Source organism: Aspergillus lucknowensis, assembly GCF_044049455.1.
Source record: "Aspergillus lucknowensis strain CBS 449.75 chromosome Unknown BJX67scaffold_15, whole genome shotgun sequence".
Lineage (NCBI taxonomy): Eukaryota > Fungi > Ascomycota > Eurotiomycetes > Eurotiales > Aspergillaceae > Aspergillus > Aspergillus lucknowensis.
In genome coordinates, this window is record NW_027263559.1 from 346,315 (window position 1) to 365,833 (window position 19,519).

The 19,519-nt window shown below is 52.5% G+C and overlaps 9 protein-coding genes across 9 annotated transcripts; 4 read left to right on the forward strand and 5 right to left on the reverse strand.

The window, feature by feature from the left end:
- Positions 1–15: 15 nt before the first annotated feature.
- Positions 16–1,889, reverse strand: BJX67DRAFT_62952 (phosphoesterase superfamily protein). Its single transcript, XM_071035263.1, has 2 exons — positions 1,137–1,889; positions 16–1,082 (listed from the first exon to the last, which is right to left on the reverse strand). Exons 1-2 carry the CDS (start codon positions 1,692–1,694, stop codon positions 261–263), a joined length of 1,380 nt encoding a protein of 459 aa, XP_070887146.1. The 5' UTR covers positions 1,695–1,889; the 3' UTR covers positions 16–260.
- Positions 1,890–3,114: 1,225 nt separating this feature from the next.
- BJX67DRAFT_380366 (uncharacterized protein) lies at positions 3,115–3,943 on the reverse strand (the record flags this gene model as incomplete). The annotated part of the gene is made up of 2 exons (XM_071032780.1): positions 3,115–3,362; positions 3,412–3,943. The coding sequence occupies 2 exons, from the start codon at positions 3,941–3,943 to the stop codon at positions 3,115–3,117; spliced, it is 780 nt and encodes a 259-aa protein (XP_070887147.1).
- A 1,513-nt stretch (positions 3,944–5,456) lies between these two features.
- On the reverse strand, positions 5,457–6,941 carry BJX67DRAFT_62992 (uncharacterized protein). Its single transcript, XM_071035264.1, has one exon. The coding sequence runs from the start codon at positions 6,517–6,519 to the stop codon at positions 5,635–5,637; it is 885 nt and encodes a 294-aa protein (XP_070887148.1). The 5' UTR covers positions 6,520–6,941; the 3' UTR covers positions 5,457–5,634.
- An 80-nt stretch (positions 6,942–7,021) lies between these two features.
- Positions 7,022–8,260, reverse strand: BJX67DRAFT_351234 (MSF1 domain protein). Its single transcript, XM_071028892.1, has one exon. It carries the CDS (start codon positions 8,148–8,150, stop codon positions 7,365–7,367), a length of 786 nt encoding a protein of 261 aa, XP_070887149.1. The 5' UTR covers positions 8,151–8,260; the 3' UTR covers positions 7,022–7,364.
- Positions 8,261–8,427: 167 nt separating this feature from the next.
- On the reverse strand, positions 8,428–9,851 carry BJX67DRAFT_351238 (aminotransferase class IV). The gene has a single exon (XM_071028893.1). The coding sequence runs from the start codon at positions 9,521–9,523 to the stop codon at positions 8,738–8,740; it is 786 nt and encodes a 261-aa protein (XP_070887150.1). The 5' UTR covers positions 9,524–9,851; the 3' UTR covers positions 8,428–8,737.
- Positions 9,852–9,905: 54 nt separating this feature from the next.
- tom70 (putative mitochondrial outer membrane translocase receptor (TOM70)) lies at positions 9,906–12,318 on the forward strand. Its single transcript, XM_071035267.1, has 5 exons — positions 9,906–10,422; positions 10,479–10,561; positions 10,620–11,391; positions 11,443–11,916; positions 11,976–12,318. The coding sequence occupies exons 1-5, from the start codon at positions 10,101–10,103 to the stop codon at positions 12,221–12,223; spliced, it is 1,899 nt and encodes a 632-aa protein (XP_070887151.1). The 5' UTR covers positions 9,906–10,100; the 3' UTR covers positions 12,224–12,318.
- A 422-nt stretch (positions 12,319–12,740) lies between these two features.
- On the forward strand, positions 12,741–16,078 carry BJX67DRAFT_351246 (FHA domain protein). The gene is made up of 5 exons (XM_071028894.1): positions 12,741–13,400; positions 13,475–13,680; positions 13,764–13,896; positions 13,948–13,999; positions 14,054–16,078. The coding sequence occupies exons 1-5, from the start codon at positions 13,385–13,387 to the stop codon at positions 15,621–15,623; spliced, it is 1,977 nt and encodes a 658-aa protein (XP_070887152.1). The 5' UTR covers positions 12,741–13,384; the 3' UTR covers positions 15,624–16,078.
- A 1,285-nt stretch (positions 16,079–17,363) lies between these two features.
- On the forward strand, positions 17,364–18,186 carry BJX67DRAFT_63033 (uncharacterized protein). The gene has a single exon (XM_071035265.1). It carries the CDS (start codon positions 17,539–17,541, stop codon positions 18,019–18,021), a length of 483 nt encoding a protein of 160 aa, XP_070887153.1. The 5' UTR covers positions 17,364–17,538; the 3' UTR covers positions 18,022–18,186.
- Positions 18,187–18,720: 534 nt separating this feature from the next.
- Positions 18,721–19,495, forward strand: BJX67DRAFT_63035 (uncharacterized protein). The gene has a single exon (XM_071035266.1). It carries the CDS (start codon positions 18,892–18,894, stop codon positions 19,348–19,350), a length of 459 nt encoding a protein of 152 aa, XP_070887154.1. The 5' UTR covers positions 18,721–18,891; the 3' UTR covers positions 19,351–19,495.
- The last annotated feature ends 24 nt before the right edge of the window (positions 19,496–19,519 follow it).

Here is a 19,519-nt window from a genome sequence, read left to right on the forward strand (position 1 = left end):
GAGAGTTGGGTTTGGGTTTCAAGCTTGGATCGATAATTCGATTTTTCAATAGGCGACAACAGGAAAAGGTATCCTCCTATTCTACTAAAAATATTCACAAATTACAGCCCGAGATGGGACTCAGTCCTCACATCCGTACCCCATCGAAGCCCCAACTCTCTTGAAAATCATGCATGAAGTGTGCATGCTTAACAGTACGCTCGCGGAGCAGGCAGCGCGGGTGTGCTGCCTGAGGCATGGTATCATTCTGCAGGGCGTCTCTACACACGGGGTCTAACACCAACTTGCTTGAAAGGGTCAGGCTCCGGCAGAGCCTCGGGGGTATCCGTCCTCGCAGTATCGGTGATAAGGTGCTCGAACGACGGCGCGTATTCGACACGCGGGTTGAACGGCTCAAAGTCCCACAGGGAGCCCAGGGTGCGCAGGATCGAGGTGGCCTGGTACGAGACGGTCTTGTTGTCGTGGTTCGTGCCCTTCTGCTCGACGGCGCCCTTCTCGACCCACGGCGAGATCAGCAGCGTGGGGATACGGCCGCCCAGACGGTCAAACGGGAACGTGTAGTCCTCGCCGTTCGGGGTCTCCAGAGTGAACGTTTTGTCGTCCGGGCGGGGCGCAAGGGGGGACGGGACGTGGTCGTGGAAACCGCCGCTCTCGTCGAAGGTCAGGATGAACAGTGTGTTGTTCCACTGGGGGCCGGAGCGGAGGGCGTCGTAAACGGATTTGATGAGGGTCTCGCCGTCGGAGATCAGGCCGCTCGGGTGCATCGAGGTCGTGCCGACGCCGCAGCAGGACGGGTTGATGTAGCTGAGTTCGGCCAGGTTACCCGCGGCAGCATCGTCGTAGAAGTCGGCGAGCTCGACAATCTTGTCATCGTTGCCGGTGTCGTAAGTCCAGGAGTAGAAGCCTGCGTCTGGGCCGGTGCCGCCGTCAGGGTCGACGTAGTTGACCCAGGTATGGTTGGTTTCGGTGAGCTGCTCGAAGATTGAGCGCATGGGGAGCGCGTGGTTGTTGAAATCGTCGTCGTTGAGGCCATGGCCGTAGGATGTGCCAGAGGTCAGAGCAGCACGGTTGGGGTTGGTGTTCTAGATACGTTAGCACCCGTTAACGTTCACTGTGTTCAACAGCAGAGGACATACCCCCGGAATGTCAGAGTGCCAGTAGTTGAAGGTCAGGTAGTTCTTGACCAGGGAAGTCATGACGGGCACCTGGTCCTCGGTGTAGTAGTGCATGACCTGGGTGACGAGGTCGTCCGTGTCGGCCTCGTCTTCGTATTTGCGCATCTGCTCGTACACAAAGCCCTTGTTGCTGGGCGTGAGCTCGCCCGAGGCGATGGCATCGTTGTCCGGAACGAATTCGCCGAAGAACTGGATGTTGTTGCCGTAGATGGCATGGTCCGGGTCATTGGCGACCGAGTCGAAGCTCTTGGGCGCAGTGCAGCCCTCGCCCTCGGAGGGGTCGTCCAGGTTGTAGGGGTTGCAAAAGGGGCCGTTGTGGAGGGGGTTGTCCAGGCCGGGGGTCGTCTGGCCTCCGAGGATGTTGTCGAAGGAGCGATTCTCCATCACAAGGATGACAACATTTTTGATGTGCGACTTGAGGTTGCTGACAGCCCGGCTGGAGTATCCATAGTGGCCGGATGGCGCCGCCACAGCCGCCACCGCGAAGGAGACAAGACCAAAATAGGCACTGAGATGCATAGTGCTTGATCAGAGAGCTCGAGGCTGCTGGTCAGTGCTGATCCAAAGCCGGATTCCAGGCACGTTTTTATACCTCGAGCTCCAATACCTCCTCCAATCCACGTGCAGCCGGAGGAAGTTGTGATGCACCGCAACAGCACCAATCCCTACCGAAAAAGGAGTGGGAGAGGCGCTGATCACAACCATCGCGAGGGTGCGGGACAGCCTTGTCAACACGACGGGCGACATGGCGAGATATCTTTAGATACGGGCTCCCAATTAGGTTGGCCTGGAGGCTCACGAGGTCAACGATCCGCGCAGCGTTGCAGTGGCTTATGGAGGTCAACAGGAACAGGCCAGGCACAGGTGGGTTCAGGAATGGACACGAGAAGCCCAGTGGAACAGTCAAGCAATGACAAGCAAGCATCAGACAGCTTGGTTCGGCTGGGCCGGAAAAAGCACAGGGATCGGATTGGAATACGGGGCGATCGTGCAGGTCGTGCGTATTTGCAGCAGCTTTATTGGACGCTGCCAAGAGGTGAAATTGCGTGGGTCCCATTTGGAAGCCATCGAGAAGGCCTGGGGGGAAAGTCGGTTGTGGACAGTCGACAAGGCCCAAATCACAAATCATTTCCAGAACCACGGTCAAGATCTCTCCCACCCATACCAGGCATTCTTGATGTCATGCCGAACACTTGGACGTGAAGGAGATACAGAGACAAATGGCGATTCAGGGGCAATTGACACCCAGTCTCCTCCCAGATATCCCCCGAAAACCCCCCGATCATAGAAATACGAACAAGGAAATGCACCGGCGGGGTTGGCATCAAAATCATTCACGGCCCCCAAGCACAAATACGAATGGAAGCGACAGGGAGAACCTGCGATACGAGCTGGGATTCTACAACCCTGACCGCGCCAAGGGGGCCAACAGGGATCGGCGGATTTACGGGTGTGGAGGAACTTGCCAGACCTGGAGGCTCAAGGGCGTGTCGCTGAGCGAGCAGGCAGATGCGACGGATGGCTTCGGGTGCGGGGGATTGGCCGAGTGTGTGGGAGTTGGCGTGAGATAAATGTGTAATATTGTTGTCAGTGAATGCAACTATATACAGTGATTAGATGTGGGCTTCGCTGTCGAAGTAACCCACTGCTTTGTAGCGGACCTGCGTGATATCTGCAGGGCAGGTGACTTATGCAGTTGACTCAGTGCCGTGCTGAGCAGAGAACCTCACAAGGAGGTTGAAGCGAGTGAGGAGCATGACAATGCTACTTTGCGGTTTCATGTGTCGGCGCCAACTCAATCTGTCGAGGCCGTATGGGTATTCCGTGGTTCGAGCGTCGATGTTTGGGCAGTGTCGCCCGGCGAGAACCATTAGTTGGTTCAGCGGCGCCCGGTGCAAAGATTTATGTATCGCAGTTTGTTAATGTTTAAACACCCGGATCAATCGTCGCTCGTTGAGCTTCCCGGCGATGGAGCTCGGGCGCAAATGAATTCGATCTGAATTTCTTCCTTCTTTGAAGGTGGTTCAGTGCCATATGATGGCGTCCGGCTGATAATTGCCACGGCGACTTGTTCAGCTTGGTCGCCGGCTGTCATATTGTCGATAAAGAATGTCGACCACGGCTTGTCACTGCCCCCAGTCTTTTTAATAACTGCTATCTTGTCGTCTTCGTTTTCAATTGCAAATTCTACACTCGTGGTTAGAACGGCCAGGGATCAAAGTATATCAGCACTCACGATCAGAAGGGAATTGCTGAACATCGAATAACGGAGGCGGGCAATTCGAAATTAGCGGAGGATGAGCAAGGAATGATTCTATTACGGTGCCAAGGGGGTTGTTGTAGGAATCCCCCGCTGTGATCAGGTCGAAAATTATCTTCTGAAAGAAGTCCTTGAAATTTTTTGAGCATTCAGAGCCCCAAACACCGTCACATCCATTGTTTTCGCCCGACGGAGTTCCTGTCAGGTTTCCCACTCGCACGGCGATCTCAGACGTTCGGTTTATATCAATGACAGAATTGTTGATGTAGGCCTCATATCCGATCCAGTAGCTGGCTTTTATCATGGGCTCTTGGCCTTTCCCTCGAGCATCGGCATCGAAAGCGTAGTAAAAATTAATCGGCTCTAGAAAGAGAGGAGGTAATTTGAAGGAGATGGCGGTTTGCGCTAGCGGGTCGACACATCCGCTGTCCCAGAAAGAACAAATCTCAGCGGAGACGGGGGAGAAGGACGTTATGAGCATCAGAAGGAGGAGGCACGGTCCGGCCATCGCCCGAGGGCGAAAAATGGAAGCCATTCGATGAAGTAGTCCTCTAGCAACTGCCTCAGGGCTCAATTATATCGTGAGAGCCAATTCAACCAGCATCCTACAACGCGCGTATGTATCGGGGGGTAGTGATTATATATGCGACAAAACAGGGCGACAATCCTTAGAATAGACGAGAAATAAACCGATCTGTCGTGTTTGTGACACAGTGATGGCAAAGGGAGAAGGAGTCGGGCGTGTTGGTCGAGTGGTCGTTAAAAGAGGACAAATATCGTCAAGAGGCGCGTCGGTGCATACATTCAGGGGAGACAAACTCGCCGTCCGATATGTGATTTGAGATTCAACAGATCCGAGGCAAGAATATTGGCAGTCGTTCTGTCGCACGGAGTGTGTGCAGCCGAAAGGTCGTGGAGGAGGAGATGAGGGACCGTCGGAAGGGAATGGGAAAGGCTGTATCAAGGGCGAGTACCGAAGTGAGGAGAGAGCCAGGGAAGGCAAGAAGAACGACAATATTATGGAGCAAGAAACCAGTGTCAACGGGAAGAAACTCCTCTGTAACAGATACAAACAGGCAAAGCACAGAATGAACAAATAATTCAAAGTCAGCTCGAGCAGGCAAAGGGAGTTGGCGATGGAATCATTGCCGGCCTTGGAATGAATGGCAAGTCTTGGGAGTGTTTCGCTCCCTGCCCTGCGGCGACCAGAACATGGGTAAGGCGGTGGTCACAGGAAAAAACAAGCGGGCTCCATGATGATCTTGGCTCGCTTTCCATTGGCTGTCTCCGCATCAGCCACTCCGAATGAGGCATTTTGAGGTGGAGACGGCTTCCAGGGTCATCCAAATCCACCACTCAGTGCTGCTGATTCATCCTGAAGTGCTGCTTCCCAGAACAGGCTGAGCCGGAGCGCCGAAACTCATTCCGACTTTCTCCACTGAACGCAATGCGATAAACGATCTCTGCACAAGATCATTCTTCCCCAATCTTTCGATTTCGCACTTTCTTAACCGCCCTTTTCGTGCTCCAAGAGTCGAAGTCTCTCGAGAGACCTCTCTCAGGCAGTCAGTCCTGAATCAGTGTGGCGCTCTTGGCGTCTCGCGGGACCCCACCTTGCACCGCTCCAGTTACTCATTGGCTCCGTCAGAGATCATGCCGAGAAGACCATTCCAAGGTTCTCGCTGACCTCATCTCATTCGGCCAGGAATGTGTTCCTGTCGGTGACGCAATGAATCACAGAACGGCTGAATCGTCGGTTCCTGAGCCAAGGAGGACGATCACTTTGATACTTGCTGGAATTGGGCGGCCGCTGGATCGTTTGTTTGTCCAACTCGAACGCTGACGTCGATCTGGGAAAGCCGAGTCGAGTGTCGTCTCGTTGTAGAGCAGCCCTCGAGTGTGCTGACTTCGAATCATTGGCACGTTGCTTGGCAGAAAGCAAGTGGTTCACAAGGCACGTACTAGCGATGGAGAACCCCCTGAGCTCAAATGGTAGAGAACTTCATCAAACTGGCCAGCAACGAGGCACGATGGCACAGGAGTTCAGAGCTTGTGTCAGGATTTGTTATGCGCAAGACCTATTAAAGCTTTGTGTACTGTGGACTTGATGATGGAGGAATTACATCTTCCGGAACTCGTCACAGATGCAATAGAAAACGCCGCCTCATTGTGCTATGCCCACTCCTTCTCTCAGGGCTTCTAATTCCCCTTTTTCGCATCTAAGCTTTGCACGCGAGCTTTTATTATCGCTATAGACTCATTGAGGGACTTCTTCAACTTTCGAAACCTCTCCATCTCGCGATTTAGGTTCCTATCCGCCGCAGCCACGATCCGGCGAGCAGTCTCTAGCTCTGCCGCTTCGACGTCGCTCAGTCCTTGCAAACGAGTGCTCCCGTGCTGCCGGGAATGTCTCTCCATGTTAGAAACCTTGGTCACAGCTTTGACGAGAGGCAGGAAGTCCACCATGTTAAACGTAAGCCATGCCGCATTTTCAGGCGTAGCTCCCTGGTGCCCAAAAACAATGTCCATAGCTGCAGCGCGTTGGGTGAATTTCTTCAGGCTCTGAGCTCCTCCAGGTACAGGGGCAACGTTTTCATCCCAGTTGAATTCAGGGAGGCGAATTTGCCTTTCATTTCCCCCGTCGGGGGTGGTACCGGCACCTGCCTTCCATTCGTCGTACATCCATCGCTCGTTAGGGCCCATAAGTTCCTTCGCGAGAGACTCGGCGTCTCGCGGCGTCTCAGGCGCAAGTTCCAGACCTGTCCACATTGCAAGGCTGTAATCCATCTTGACGACTTCTCCCAGGCCCCTCATCTTCGTTGCGGTCGTCTCTAAGTCATCGCCATCTTCCGGGACCGAGAGAATATGAAACGTCCGACTCAAGCTCATCAAATTCATTGGATCCATCTGCGGCAGCTCGGGAGCCCCACTAACGAGGCTCAAACTTTCATCTGGATCTTGGGTGCCATGCGAATCGGCCTCGGGAAGATCAAGGGCCCAAGGGATGGAGCTCGGTTCCTCATATTCGCCCTTTGTTTCGGCGAAGGAGGGAAGAGAGTTGCCCGTCGAGAACTGATTTACCATCTTGCCTTCTCTACGCCTGTCCACTTGTCCGGAGAAGACGTAAGAGCATTAAAGGGGGATCTTAGTGTTACCTCACTTCGCTTTGGAGATGGAGATTTGAGAGATTTCTGCTTCGTGAGGGGGAAAAGATGGAAGGAATAGCGTGCTGATGAAAGAATTCTCAACCCGAGCACGAGGCCTAGAAGAGAAGGGTAGAGAAGACTCTCCACCACCACTTCAGCAGATGAAATGCGGGTTTCAGATCGGGCACAGTTGTTTGTGGACAAACGCAGATCCCTACACGCCAGCGTCAATTAGACATGGAGTATCCCCATATGGCTGGATAAAGGTTTTGAGAGTAAGACGAGGAATGCAGAGAGATAGGACCAAACTTCGAGCGCTTTAACGATTTGATTTGACTGTTGAGAAGATGTATCGAGCTCCATGCGCTTCAAGTTCAACGTAGATGACTAAGCGGGTTAAAGAAAGCAGCGAGAGCAGTGAAGATTGAGGTCCATTCATTGGCAAGGCTTCAGAAAAGAAATGATGCATATATATCCCTAATGAATTTGTTCAGCTGTAGTAGAACCAGTAAATTGTACAGTAGGTGTCTCCAAATGAAGCAACCTGAACCGGGCATTTTGCCCTTTAGTATACACAGTGTTTCGTGACGCCCCGAATACATGAAGTGAAAGTTGCTTCTGGCAAAAATATGACGTCCAGACGGTAAAGGAGAGGGGTAAAAAGACAAGATAGGAATTGTAGGAGAGTGTCAATATGAAACAACAAATTGCCCTAAACGCCAGTGCTCCATGCCCGAATGCTGCACCAATATTCAAATATCTCCGTATTTGGCTTAATGTCCCTTAATTGTCGTCATCATGGGAGGCATGACCTCTCAGCCAGACACGCTTCCAGGGGCCTTGACCCCCCATCACCGCCGCCTCGCGGTCTTGACGCATGCCCTCAAGAACGCCAACGATTCCACCATTGCGTAAGCGCTCAAGAACAACATTCATGCCTTGCTTGCTCTTGAGGATAGCATCTCGTGTGCGATTTAGGCCAATCAGCTCAATGGTTCGCTGAATGCCGGCAGTGGATAAGGAGGTGAGGAGTCCTCGCTTGGGCGCTTCTTCTTCGTACTCCCCTTCCGACTTCCTCCAGCCGAGGAGCATTCCTTGTCCAAATCGGGAGCGGAATGTAACAGTTGTCTTAACTGTGGTCTGTTCGCTTGGCTTGTCGTCCAGCGAGAGACCCTCCAGCCTCTGCAAAGTCCCATCTAGGGGCTCACGTTGATAATGTTGCCTCTCCACCACGCTAAGAATCCCAGTCCACTCCATATTGCGCGATTCTGACTCCATCCAGCCCTCGTTCACATCGACAACCGTCGTCTCTAGGATATAGCTTTGTCCGGAATTGTCGGAACCACCAATGCCCTTCGGAAGGAGCTTCAGAATCCCAGAAGGAACCTTCGATTTCTTCAGGTGGATACGCGTCGTATGAAGCCGGTGAGTGTTCGGGTCGACATAGCGATCAATGACATCGGTGGTCAGGACATGTCGAGAGTAGGGGTTTGGGTAGCGGAGGAAGTAGGCGAGAGAAACGGCGGGAAAGGAATAATCATAGGTGTAAATGTTCTCAAAGAACTTCATAATTGCCAATGCATATACTCAGGAGGCAGCTGTTCCGTTTCGACAGTCGAACATCGGATGATTGGAGGTTGTGGACGTGGTGTGGCAATTCAAGTGCTGCTCTGCGGTTCTCAGGTCGCCTGCTCACCTTCCGCCGCCCGAAGCAGAATTTCTGCCAGCTCCGTGACGCTAGCCCAATTAGTAAACGCGGGGTGGTACCTGCGACGCTATAGATCACGTGCTGGGTTGTCACAACTTGGAATTGCTTGCGCATTTCGGCCCAAGTTCGAAAATGAAGGCGGACTTCACCTCATTTTTATTCCCTACTCCGTAGCTGCTAAACTCTCTCTTCCAATTCTCATTGGGATGCCCATTGATCCTGCTATTGGGGAGCCTTGTGTTTGTGAAATCAGCTACAGTGCCGGTTTATATATGTTGGAGGCATCCGTAAAATTTGTGAAGAGCAATTGGAGGTCGTAGCGACTGGACTCTGTCAAGAGACCCGGAAATGTATTTATTTATTCAAAACCAGCATGAGATGTAGGTAAAAAGGAGCTCGAAAAACTGCTCTTTTTTTCTACTGGATCACCAAACACGCGGGCGCGAACCTAGGCTTTCCTGTTTAGGACGACTCTCCCAAGGATGAATCCTCTCACTCCATTACTCAAAAGACATATTTCACCATCGATTAAATCCGCAGCAGTTATTACTTGCTCACGGCAGAAATCCTGAGCTAGAGCGTAACGTCTGCTTGTGCCGGCATTACCCCCGCTGGACAGCGGAGGGGTGACCCACTCAGGCTCATTCTGCTCCGTCTGCTCTCGCCGCCTGAAGTACGGCGTGGTGATGCTTCCCTCCATGATCTCGCCGTTCGGGTTCACAAGGAGCACATCGGCAGAGTCTTGCGGGGATGCGATCCCTAGCCGAGTTCGCGCGGCTGCGTAGTCTCCACGGGCCGTTGTTTTGTGTGTAGTGAGTCCTGAAGGAGTCGTAGGAGCGGTATCAACGTAGACACGCCATGGGGTAGATACTGGGCTGATGATAAAGGGGACGACGAAGTTCTCTAATTCGATCCGCGCAGCGGGGTCGGCCTCAACCTTGCAGTCTCCGGTGTCATCAACGACCAGCCGGACGCGCCATGGTCTTCCCTTGTCAGGAATGAATGTATCGAGATATCGGACGAACTGGGTGAAGTCTTGTTCGAGAAACTTCAATGCACTATCCCAGTGGAAATAGCGTGCGGCATTCCGAAGTCGGTCTTGATGGTAGGGAAGAAGGTAGTAAGGAGTGTTGAGGGGGTCGGGAGAGGACTTTGCGCCTCTTTGAGTAACGACATTCGGAAGGGCAGGATCGTAGCGCAGTGTAGAAACAATCTGGAAGGGGTGTGAAGACATTCTTGTTAACAGGTTGTCAAACTCTGAAGGCAGGATTTGTGATCATTTTTTTGACCTATCCACGTGCAGCTGGATCGACTCAAGCCGAGATCGCGCTGGACAAGTTAGTCAATATTTCCTTTAGTCCAGAGAAGCGCAAGGAGATAGACAGGGTATTCAACCATCACTCATGCAAACCTGTCTGTTCACAAGAGCTTCAAAGCCGATTTTTCTCGAGCTTCGACTCCTCGACCTGGTGATGGCGGCTGTGGAGAAACCCAGGAGCTGGCCATCCCTTCTGGATGACGCTGATTGGGCCGACCAGCACCAGAGCTCGGAATCTCTGCTGGGCCGCCGGAACAACCAACCTTGAGTCGCATAACTTTTTTCATGGCCGCTGCTCTCCCATCTCCCCGATTCAGACAGACACGCGGCCTCCCTGCCAACCATCCCGTTCGTCTTCCCATATCCCACTTGGTTGCCCAATCATTTCTTTCCTAGAAGGTTGATTTGAGTTTTTTGCAGATTTGTCGGACGAAAAGGGGGAACGAAACAACCAAAAAACACAGAAGGATACGAGCTCCTTTCCTCCGTCATCATGTCGAGCGGCTCACCATTGCCCCAACCATCGAAGAGTGTGGTTGTCGACACCGCTTCCCTTCCCTCTTCTTCCTCAGCTTCCGTCTGGGATCGTGTCTCGAAATGGGTGTCGGAAAATAAGGCTCTCGTCTACACCATTGCCGGTGTTGCCGTTGTCGTGACCAGCGCCGGTGTCGTTTATTACCTCTCCGAACCTGGCAGGCCTGGTCAACCTGGCGCCGCCGCGCCTGCGGAGAAGAAGAAGAGCAAAAACCAGCGGCGGAAGGAGAAGAAGAAGGCCGAGGAGGAAAAGAAAGCTAAAGCGGCCTCTGCCCAGGATGGTGCGTCGTAGAGCTCCCATTGCGACATGCGGCGCGTTCCTGCTAATGATACCCAGAGCAAACAGCAAAGAAGCCCGAAGAGCCCCCAGAAGAGATCCCCGACGTTGACGAGACTACTGTTGGACAGTTGGACGAGGAGGTGGGTTTCGATTCCTCGTGTTGACCCCGATTACTTTTCCTGACATCCCAACTCCTAGACAAGAAAGGCATATGCTGCGAAGCTAAAGGCCGCCGGTAACAAGGCTTACGGCTCCAAAGACTACAACAAGGCGATTGAGCTGTACGGAAAGGCTATCATCTGCAAACCCGACCCCGTCTTCTACTCGAACCGCGCTGCCTGCTACAATGTGATGTCGGAATGGGAAAAGGTTGTTGAGGATACTAGTGCTGCGCTTGCGATGGACAGCGAGTATGTCAAAGCGCTGAATAGGCGTGCCATTGCATACGAGCATCTTGAGAAGTTCAGCGAAGCTCTTCTCGACTTCACTGCCAGTTGCATCATCGATGGCTTCTCTAACGAAGTCAGCCGTGTTGCCCTGGAGCGGCTCTTGAAGAAAGTCGCCGAGGGGAAGGGCAAAGCCATTCTCGAAGCGAAGGGCAAAAAGCTTCCCAGTCCGACCTTCGTCTCCAACTACCTTCAGAGCTTCCGACCCAAGGGTCTGCCAGAGGGTCTCGAGGAGTCCGCTGATATCCCGGAAGAATCCGGCAAGGGCCAAGTTCGTAAGGGCCTCCTAGCAATGAGCAAGAAGACAGGCGATGGCTACGAGGAGGCTGCTGCATCTTTTATCGAGGCTCTGGAGCTGGGTGACTTGGGTGAATTTGAGGGTCTCGCTTTGAATCTCCGAGCCACCTTCACATACTTGCAGGGCAGTGCACAAGACGCCCTAACGGATCTGAACAGGAGCATCGAGCTGGACCCCTCGCTGGTTCAGAGCTACATCAAGCGTGCTAGCTTGCACCTTGAGCTGGGTAAGTTGAATCAAGTTGTTGGACTGTATTACTGGTCTAATAGATGAATAGGCAACAGGGATGCTGCGCAAGACGACTTTGAGCTTGCGATCACGCACAACAAAGACGATCCTGACATCTACTATCACCGTGCTCAGCTCCATTTCATTCTCGGTGAATTCGCCGAAGCTGCCAAGGACTACCAGAAGTCGATTGACCTCGACCGGACATTCATCTACTCTCACATTCAGCTGGGTGTTACACAGTACAAGATGGGCTCTGTTGCATCTGCAATGGCCACCTTCAGGAGGTCCGTCAAGAACTTCGAGGACGTCCCTGACGTCTACAACTACTATGGCGAACTCCTTCTGGACCAGCAGAACTTCTCTGAAGCCATCGAGAAGTTTGACAAAGCCGTTGAAATGGAGAAGCAGAGCAAGCCGATGGGTATTAATGTTCTCCCTCTCATAAACAAGGCCCTTGCCTTGTTCCAGTGGAAGCACGACTTCCAAGAGGCTGAGAACCTTTGCCAGAAGGCTCTGATCAGTATGTCAATCCAGCCTTCCGACTCCTGTTCCTTGAATTGGATGCTAACGGCGTCGCAGTTGACCCCGATTGTGATATTGCTGTCGGAACAATGGCCCAGCTCCTCCTACAGCAGGGCAAGGTCTCTCAGGCCCTCAAGTACTTCGAGCGTGCTGCTGAGCTAGCACGTACCGAAGCGGAGATTGTCAATGCCATCTCCTATGCCGAGGCAACGCGAACCCAGCTCGAGGTCCAAGAGAAATACCCACAGCTTGCCGCACGCCTGCAAAGCATGGGTGCTGGCTTGGGTGGTCCTCCTGGTCTGTGAAGGTGACGACGTGTCTGTTTATTTGTGAACCTAAGAACAACCGCAATACAGGTTGATCTGGCATCTGGCGATGTTGATATAATGATCTCCTAAGATACTGGTGTCGGTGCTTCATCTGTAAGTGTACTTATTATTTTATTATATGGTTTCCCTTGCCTGAATTTTTTTTCTTTTCTTTTTGGACATTGATATGCGGCCTGACATGCGTTTTCTCTCCACTTCGATGATTGTGCTACTCTTCAAAAATGGGTCGTTCGGAGGCATGATAGGGGGGCAACATACCTGGAGGAGGGTTTGTTCTCTGTGTCTCGGGGGCTTGACGGCAAAACCCTGCATGTACCATAGTGGGAAGGATGCTGGACGGAAGAAGAGGTAATAATGGATAGAGTTGGACGATACAGGTATTGATGATGTGTCAGTATGTACCAAAGTTACCTTGGCTTGAGTAAGTTCGCGGCGAAGCCTGCCTAGGTGGAGGTCCGGTCCACCTGATGGGCATCCCCACTTAGTCTGCCTGCTTATCGGTCAGCGCCATCCACTGCCTTCTCCCCCTCATTCCACCCATATCTACGGACGACAAGGAGTTGCCTAATTAACTGGGCAAGGCTTTCTTGATTGTCCTTTTGTTGTTCCCCTTTGTGACTGTTGTGTCTCTGTCTTTTTGTATCTTGGATTCCACCTTGTTTTCCAGGTGTGCCTCGGTGTTACCTGGCGAGCCTCCTTCGAACTTGCTCCACCCTACGTCACTGTTGCTCAGCACCGGGCGCCTGTTCCATTCTCCTTCATTGTCGAGCCATATCAACAACGCAACTTGGTTGCTCACGGAACTCTCGAGCCTTAGCCGGGACAGGTTCTATCGCATGGGTTGGTTTGCTTAACCGAAGTCTGCGAGCTCGACCTCTGTCTCTGCGCCGACGTTGTCTGCCTGACGGCTACCGCCTGTTGTCCTCAGGCTGACGGCCCGTTTCATACTCTCCTCTACCCCTCCTCAAATACTCGTCTCGTGTTCTCCATCTTCTGTCCGCTGTCCTTTTGGCATCAGGTATCTTTTGTGAAGCATCTCTCCCGGGGACTCAAAATCCTTGTTGGCCTGGGCTCCATTCTTGACAACGCATCTATTCACCCTGGCCTGTCTGCCTTCCTTTTTGGAAACAAACCATCATGCCTGAGACACGGGGTAAGTCTGGCCGTTCGTTGCCACCCATCGAGACCTCATCCACGTCGTTTGACTTACACATTCTTGCCTTCTAGCTGTTGTACTTCTCCATACTTTAGGTCTCGCGGACACGCTTCCTTGTCGGTCCCTTACCTTCAAATCCGAGTCGGATCGTATCGAGATCGGTAGAGCGTCGAAGCGCGAGAATAAGAACCTCGTGCCTGCCCACCATAATGCCCTTTTTGACTCCCGCGTCATGTCTCGTACCCATGCTATAATCCGTGTTTCTCCAGGGAGGAAGGTAAGTCGAACGAGTCCCCTTCCCACCTTGGGAATGCCTTTTGTCTCCCCGCCAAGTTTTTCGCTGACTATGGTTGGATTTAGCTTGTTTACATCCGTGACCCTGGCTCTATGCATGGGACGTGGTTGAACAGGGAAAAGATACCTGTTGACAAGGATGTCACGGTAACAAATGGTGATGTTCTAACATTTGGTGTGGAGGTTGTCCGCGGCTCCGGTGGGTCGTACTCCTTCTTCACTCCATTTATTTTATCTGACATTTCCCTAGACACGTTTCCGCCACTTGCGGTTCGTTGCGAGTGTCAGTGGCTGGAGACTCCGTATGTTTCTGAGCCCCATCCAGATGACAGGCGGTTTACTGACCGAAGTAAAAGCGACTTGGATACCCATAAACAACCCCAAACTAGTAATACTTTCTGTGTTCCGGATGACGACTATGATGATGAAGGTGACTGTGAAGTCACCTCTCACAACCCGGTTGCACTCGACCTTACTGCTGATCAGAGCGCTGGGTCAGATGCCTCCAGTGAGGATTCGGATTTGGAGGACATCCGCTCCGTGGTCGAAGTGCCGTCCCCGAATACCTCTCCGCTCAAGAACGATTTGAAAGACACTCATCCTACCGAAGTCCCCGTAGATACCGCAGCGCGACCAACACAAAACCCCACTGAGCCAAGCAGCGAACAACCTGAGGATTCCGAGGGACCTCTGGCGACCCCGATAATGACGCCACCCTCAGTTAACTATGACTCAGAAGACCGAAGTGCTGAGAATCAATACTATGATGAGTATTTCGCTCACAACTCGGATGACGACTCCAATGTTGACCCTGAGGATTGGGAGCTCGACGAGGAGGAAGAGAATGTTGATGACGATGCGTTCGAACATGATGCTCAGGTTCCGAAAGAGCCCTTAGACTGTATTTCAGATTCGGCTCGATTGGTCCATGGAGCGATCAATAGCGAGACGGACGACGGCTTGAAGGAAGTTGCTCCGATAGACAACAAAGATCAGTTGCCGCCCGCGCAACAGCTCCCCAACGATATATTAGGGATGTGGAGAATGCCTCCCATCCTTTCGGACAATCGCTTGCCGGAGATCAAGTACTCGAACACAGAGACCCAGCAGCGGGAGCAACCGTCGTCCACTGTACCGCCAAAGTTACCCCCTGTGTATGGCACTTTTGATAGAATGGGATCAGATGCGGAACCTCCTCTCCAGGATGGTGGGAAACTATCTGATCACATTCCGGCGTTCTTCCCTAGTTCTACCTATATTCCATTACCGGTGGAGGCAGCCCGCTCTACTCCTGGTTACTCACTCGATTCGATGCCGGCCCAAAGCTCGCACAACTCCACTTCTCACTATAAAGAAGGACCCTTCGCGAGCGCCAAGCCAATTGCAGGAACTGGAGCAGCGGGTGTTGCTACTACCGAGGGCAGCTCCAAGACCGAGCTGCTGCCTTTCATGGATCCGCTAGCACCAATGATTCCTCGCATGTCTAGCGATGCCTTCGTTAAGCCGAATGCTAGAAAGTCATCGGCGTGTTGGCCGACATTGAACACTGGACCGGAAATAGTCTCACCAAAGAAGAGGAAGGCGACAGAAATGGAGTCAGAACACATACAGGGGCCCCATACTGTTGCTCCCCCTAAGGATGCGCTAGATGTGGATGAGACAATGGAATCAACCAGCGGAGAGGACAAGCTCCCAGATGTTCAGCAGCAAAATATCGTCGCTACCGTTGGCCTGTCAGACACACAGCTGACGGCTCTGAGCATTCCCAAGAGTTCTGATGAGGCTGACCGTCCATCTAAACGAGTGAAGACCTCGGGTCGGGCAAGCTTGAGAAGCCATGCGGCGACTGCCATTCTTGGAGCAGTGGTGGGTGCTGTAGGTACTATTGCGGCTTTGGCTTCGCTTCCGCCGGACTACTTTGCATAGGTCGAATTATGTAGCAACTCTTGAAGACGTTCGTGGCGTTACTTATGGTGAATCAAGGAATGGGATGGCGGAAAAGAGAGATGCTTTCACTTAGTACTTTTCAATATCGGCTCTACCCTCCACTCTCTTTCATTGTTTCCTTCCCAATCCTCCCTTTTCTCTTTGTTTCGTAATTTTATGGAAGAATTCCCACCTGTCTCTCTTCACTGTCTTAACTTGTTGGTGTTACTGCTAAATGAATTACGCTAGAGATTGGCTCCTGTTGGAACTGGTTTTCCTACTTTTACCAGACCAGACTTCCCTCTTCAATGAGAATGTGTTGTCCCCATGGGACGCAGCCACCAGGACGAGGCAGCCCTCACAGCAGCTCCCGTATTGGTGCCTGGGGACCCCTACGTAGACACTAGTAGTCATTCTCTGGCTCTCCCACCCCATCCAAGCCCCCAACACCCTCCTCCCCTTCTCTCCCTGCTTTCTTTTCCGCCTACCATCAAATCCCTTCACAATGATATTTCCTCTTCCTTCGCGACGGAACTGCGTGGAAACCTCTGATTGATTGCAGATGGCAAGGAGCGCGGCCCCGAGTGAAGGGACTGAGCGCCGAGCGCTGAGCCAGTTCACCGAGACGGACCTCATCAGCTGATCGAGTGTTCGTTCGAGATTTCCTTTTTCCCCCTTGGGAATACTACCTGGTTTCTTGTCTCGTGTCGTGTCGCTCGATCCTTGTGTGACCCTCCTTTGCCTCCGAAGCGTTGGGTGCGAGTTGGGATGTTCTGAAGGGCGCTTCGCGGCCGAACAGGTCAGACTCTTCTGCTGCAACACGAATTCTGCTGTCTGACTAGAACAGAAGGTCAAGTTTGCTTTATTGAAGCATCTGTCCTCAGCACGCAGCGCCAATAATGCACCGCCTCAACTCTCAGCTAGCGAACAATGGCAATGACATGACACACCACGCCACCAAACTGCCCCGGACCCCATCCCAGTGCGTGATTTTCAACGGATACCTGCAGGTCGCTTACCCTTAGCGTTCAATATTAGGCAGGAGTGATCCTCGAGTCACATTCACTCGTCCTCATTCCTGACGGGAAGGCTGGGCGGAACTGGGTTTTGGATACTCCCGTGTTATTGCTCTCGAGCGAACTGTCCGCTCGATTCGGCCCCTCCAGAAGAGGCAGCAGGCCCTTCCAAACGCTCGATAATCGCCAATTGCTTGTGGGGTGGATAGCTTACCGATGTACTTGGTGTTTGCTACCTCCTTTGCTCATTTTTCGTACACATGGCCTTCTGGCACTGGAGCTTCCTGCCGACCCGTTACCGCAGCACCTCACTCTATGCATCCTGGGAATGATCGAGTCCTGTGTCCTGGTGGTTCTGTTTCATAGAATGCCCACTATTCCGGTCTGCATCTGACCAATCCCTCGCACAGCTTTCAGAGAACCGGGTGCCCTAAAGTAGTTTGATCGAGGACGGGCATAATTGTTATCATCCTGCGAATGGCGGCTTGAGCCGGTTAATTTTTCCGTCTTCACGTGGAGCAAACACTTCGCTCTGTGTTGGAGTCTCATCGATTCTTTGCGAGACGGGTACTTGCATGATGTCTCATCCAGACGGCTGTGGATAACAGGAGTCGGACTCTGAAGCACCACGGCACCACACTGTGTCTGCCTCTCGACTTTCTCCGAATTAGCCAAACCATTTTACCGTTCATGGTGTTGTGCAATTTCAAACAAGGCGATACCCATCACCCTGGTATAGTTCAAGTTGAGCGGATGGTTTTTCTTCCTTGCTTTTTGCTTTTTCTCCCCTCCTTCGAGCCCCCTCCACTCAGCCCGTGTGTTCTCTCATCGAGCTGATGTACTGTTCCTGCAACCAGGAGCCTTGATTTTTTCCCGCTAATGTCTCGCCGCGAAGAGAGATGGCCTCCTCGCAATCTTGCGCAATTATGCATGAAGCGGCCGGCATCAGATCCTGCCTTCAGCCAATTCGGTGGAGACGACAAGCTCTCGGCGTTGCCTCCAAGATGTATCAAAACTTAATCGGAGGTGTCATTGCGCTCTGGATCAGCACTGCCAACACAACGGCGGGCACATCCCGACAAATTCACATCCGGTGCATGATAGAACCCGTTCAGAGTCTGTTCGATGAGAGGTATCTGGTCGCAGCTGACCCGGGTTCCCAGCGAACAATGAGAGCTGATCATGCTTTCTTATTCAGTGTTACCGGATCGTCTCAGAACAATTTCTATTCTCGACAACTGCCGACGCGAGTTCTCGGATCTGAGGCTACGGCTTTGAGATCGTGTTCGTATCCTCCGCTGCAGCTATCCGTCCATATAGATTGGGAGTGGATGGTCAAAATCCTGCCTGCCTCGCTATTGGAGAGAATAAGTGTTCTTTGATGCCTGCTTGAGTTGCCGAATGTTCGTAAGTCGAGTGACACGGGTCTCCGTGGCTGCCATGCTTCGGTCTTTTCTTCCGTGGCGTACAATTGCACGCACTTTTCGCACCTCTCCCCCCTTCGATGAGGCACCCGGCTTGTTCTCCACTTTCTCACCACCTCCCTGATCGTATAATTTAGGCTTTTACATTCTATTCGCCGACCCCAAATGTCGAGTTACGAGTATTGAAGGCTCTCGCTGTGCTTGACGTGCAGGGTGATGTACCTAGTTCGGTTGGCAACAATCGGCCCAGTATTAGCCAGTCTCCGTCCCGGCTCCGTGAAATTTCGATGACCCAGTCTCCCCCCCTTCTCCATCCAGTGTATGGCTATGGCTACCATATTGCTCCCTCGCCTGACACGGATAATTGGTCGTGCCTAGGCATATCCGGAGCTGATTATCTAGTCCTGCATTCAATCCTTGATTCGTGCCGTACCGCCCGACACTGTGTCGTTGGTGCGGCTTACGAGAGCGGATTCTCGATTTGACAGAATCTCATCGTTGTGAACTGCCAATGGTGCGAGAATGCCGGGCGATCATTTGGCGCTCCCGAGTCGGCGTTGGGAGGACACGGCCTGACCGAATCCACCTGGATCAGGAACCTTGCGAGGATATGTATCACAGTGGGACTTGCATCGGGAAGTCCACCTGTAGTGAGCAGGGAGCAGCCTGGTCGGCCTGCAGGTCGATCATACTCTCACGCGCCAATTTTGCCTTGGATCGGGTGGTGTTTTGTTGTCATTGTCCTGCTCTAGGGAGGGTTATTAATTGACTCAGCCATCGATGGGGCTTGCACTCATTGATAAATCTTGTATGGACCCCAAGGTATAGATGCGTCTCAGCTCCCGACATTCTCTTGCAATCTGCTCCAAAAACTCGGCTTTCACTTCACATCGCCGCCCATCTATACCACAATACTTCATACACAAAGCACATTCAACCTTCGAATCGTCAGCCAGTTTCAGCATGGTTAACCAGGCGGTCTCCTCTCTCGAACTCGACCCTACTCACACTTCCTGCATTGGAGGGAAAACGGTCCTGACATGCCGGAGCTGTGCCGGCAATGCCCCAAGGTATGTTGCTCTTTGTCATATACATCGACTTGGAGCTGATTGCTTTCAGAAACTCTGTATGCAACAGCTGCAGTGGACGCGGCTTCAACATCTACGTGTGCGCACACTGCAACCCAGCTGCCGCCATCAGTCGCCGCACGTCCGCCGCACCGCCAGAGTTATCCACCCCCGCATCGCTGAGTCGGAGCTCGTCTACATCAGTCTCCTCGTACAATGACCGATTTGGGCCCAATTCGCTGAGACGCTTTGGAGACCGAGACGGCGGATCCGGCGGTGGACGACTGGAAACGAATACGAATCGGCCTCGCGGGCCGTAGGTGTGTATCAGACAGAGGCTAAGGTTTTCTGACCGAGGGGCTTTCTTGTTTCCTTCTTTGACTATATTG

Coding starts and splice junctions, on each gene's coding strand:
- BJX67DRAFT_351234 (XM_071028892.1), bottom strand. CDS start 8,150: ATGAAGTTCTTTGAGAACATTTACACCTATGATTATTCCTTTCCCGCC.
- BJX67DRAFT_351238 (XM_071028893.1), bottom strand. CDS start 9,523: ATGTCTTCACACCCCTTCCAGATTGTTTCTACACTGCGCTACGATCCT.
- BJX67DRAFT_62952 (XM_071035263.1), bottom strand. CDS start 1,694: ATGCATCTCAGTGCCTATTTTGGTCTTGTCTCCTTCGCGGTGGCGGCT. Junction 1,083..1,136: donor GGCACTCTGACATTCCGGGG/GTATGTCCTCTG, acceptor TAACGTATCTAG/AACACCAACCCCAACCGTGC.
- BJX67DRAFT_351246 (XM_071028894.1), top strand. Junction 13,681..13,763: donor GTGTTTCTCCAGGGAGGAAG/GTAAGTCGAACG, acceptor GGTTGGATTTAG/CTTGTTTACATCCGTGACCC. Junction 14,000..14,053: donor TGTCAGTGGCTGGAGACTCC/GTATGTTTCTGA, acceptor CCGAAGTAAAAG/CGACTTGGATACCCATAAAC.
- BJX67DRAFT_63035 (XM_071035266.1), top strand. CDS start 18,892: ATGCGTCTCAGCTCCCGACATTCTCTTGCAATCTGCTCCAAAAACTCG.
- tom70 (XM_071035267.1), top strand. CDS start 10,101: ATGTCGAGCGGCTCACCATTGCCCCAACCATCGAAGAGTGTGGTTGTC. Junction 10,562..10,619: donor TTGGACAGTTGGACGAGGAG/GTGGGTTTCGAT, acceptor CCCAACTCCTAG/ACAAGAAAGGCATATGCTGC. Junction 11,917..11,975: donor TTGCCAGAAGGCTCTGATCA/GTATGTCAATCC, acceptor ACGGCGTCGCAG/TTGACCCCGATTGTGATATT.
- BJX67DRAFT_63033 (XM_071035265.1), top strand. CDS start 17,539: ATGGCCTCCTCGCAATCTTGCGCAATTATGCATGAAGCGGCCGGCATC.
- BJX67DRAFT_62992 (XM_071035264.1), bottom strand. CDS start 6,519: ATGGTAAATCAGTTCTCGACGGGCAACTCTCTTCCCTCCTTCGCCGAA.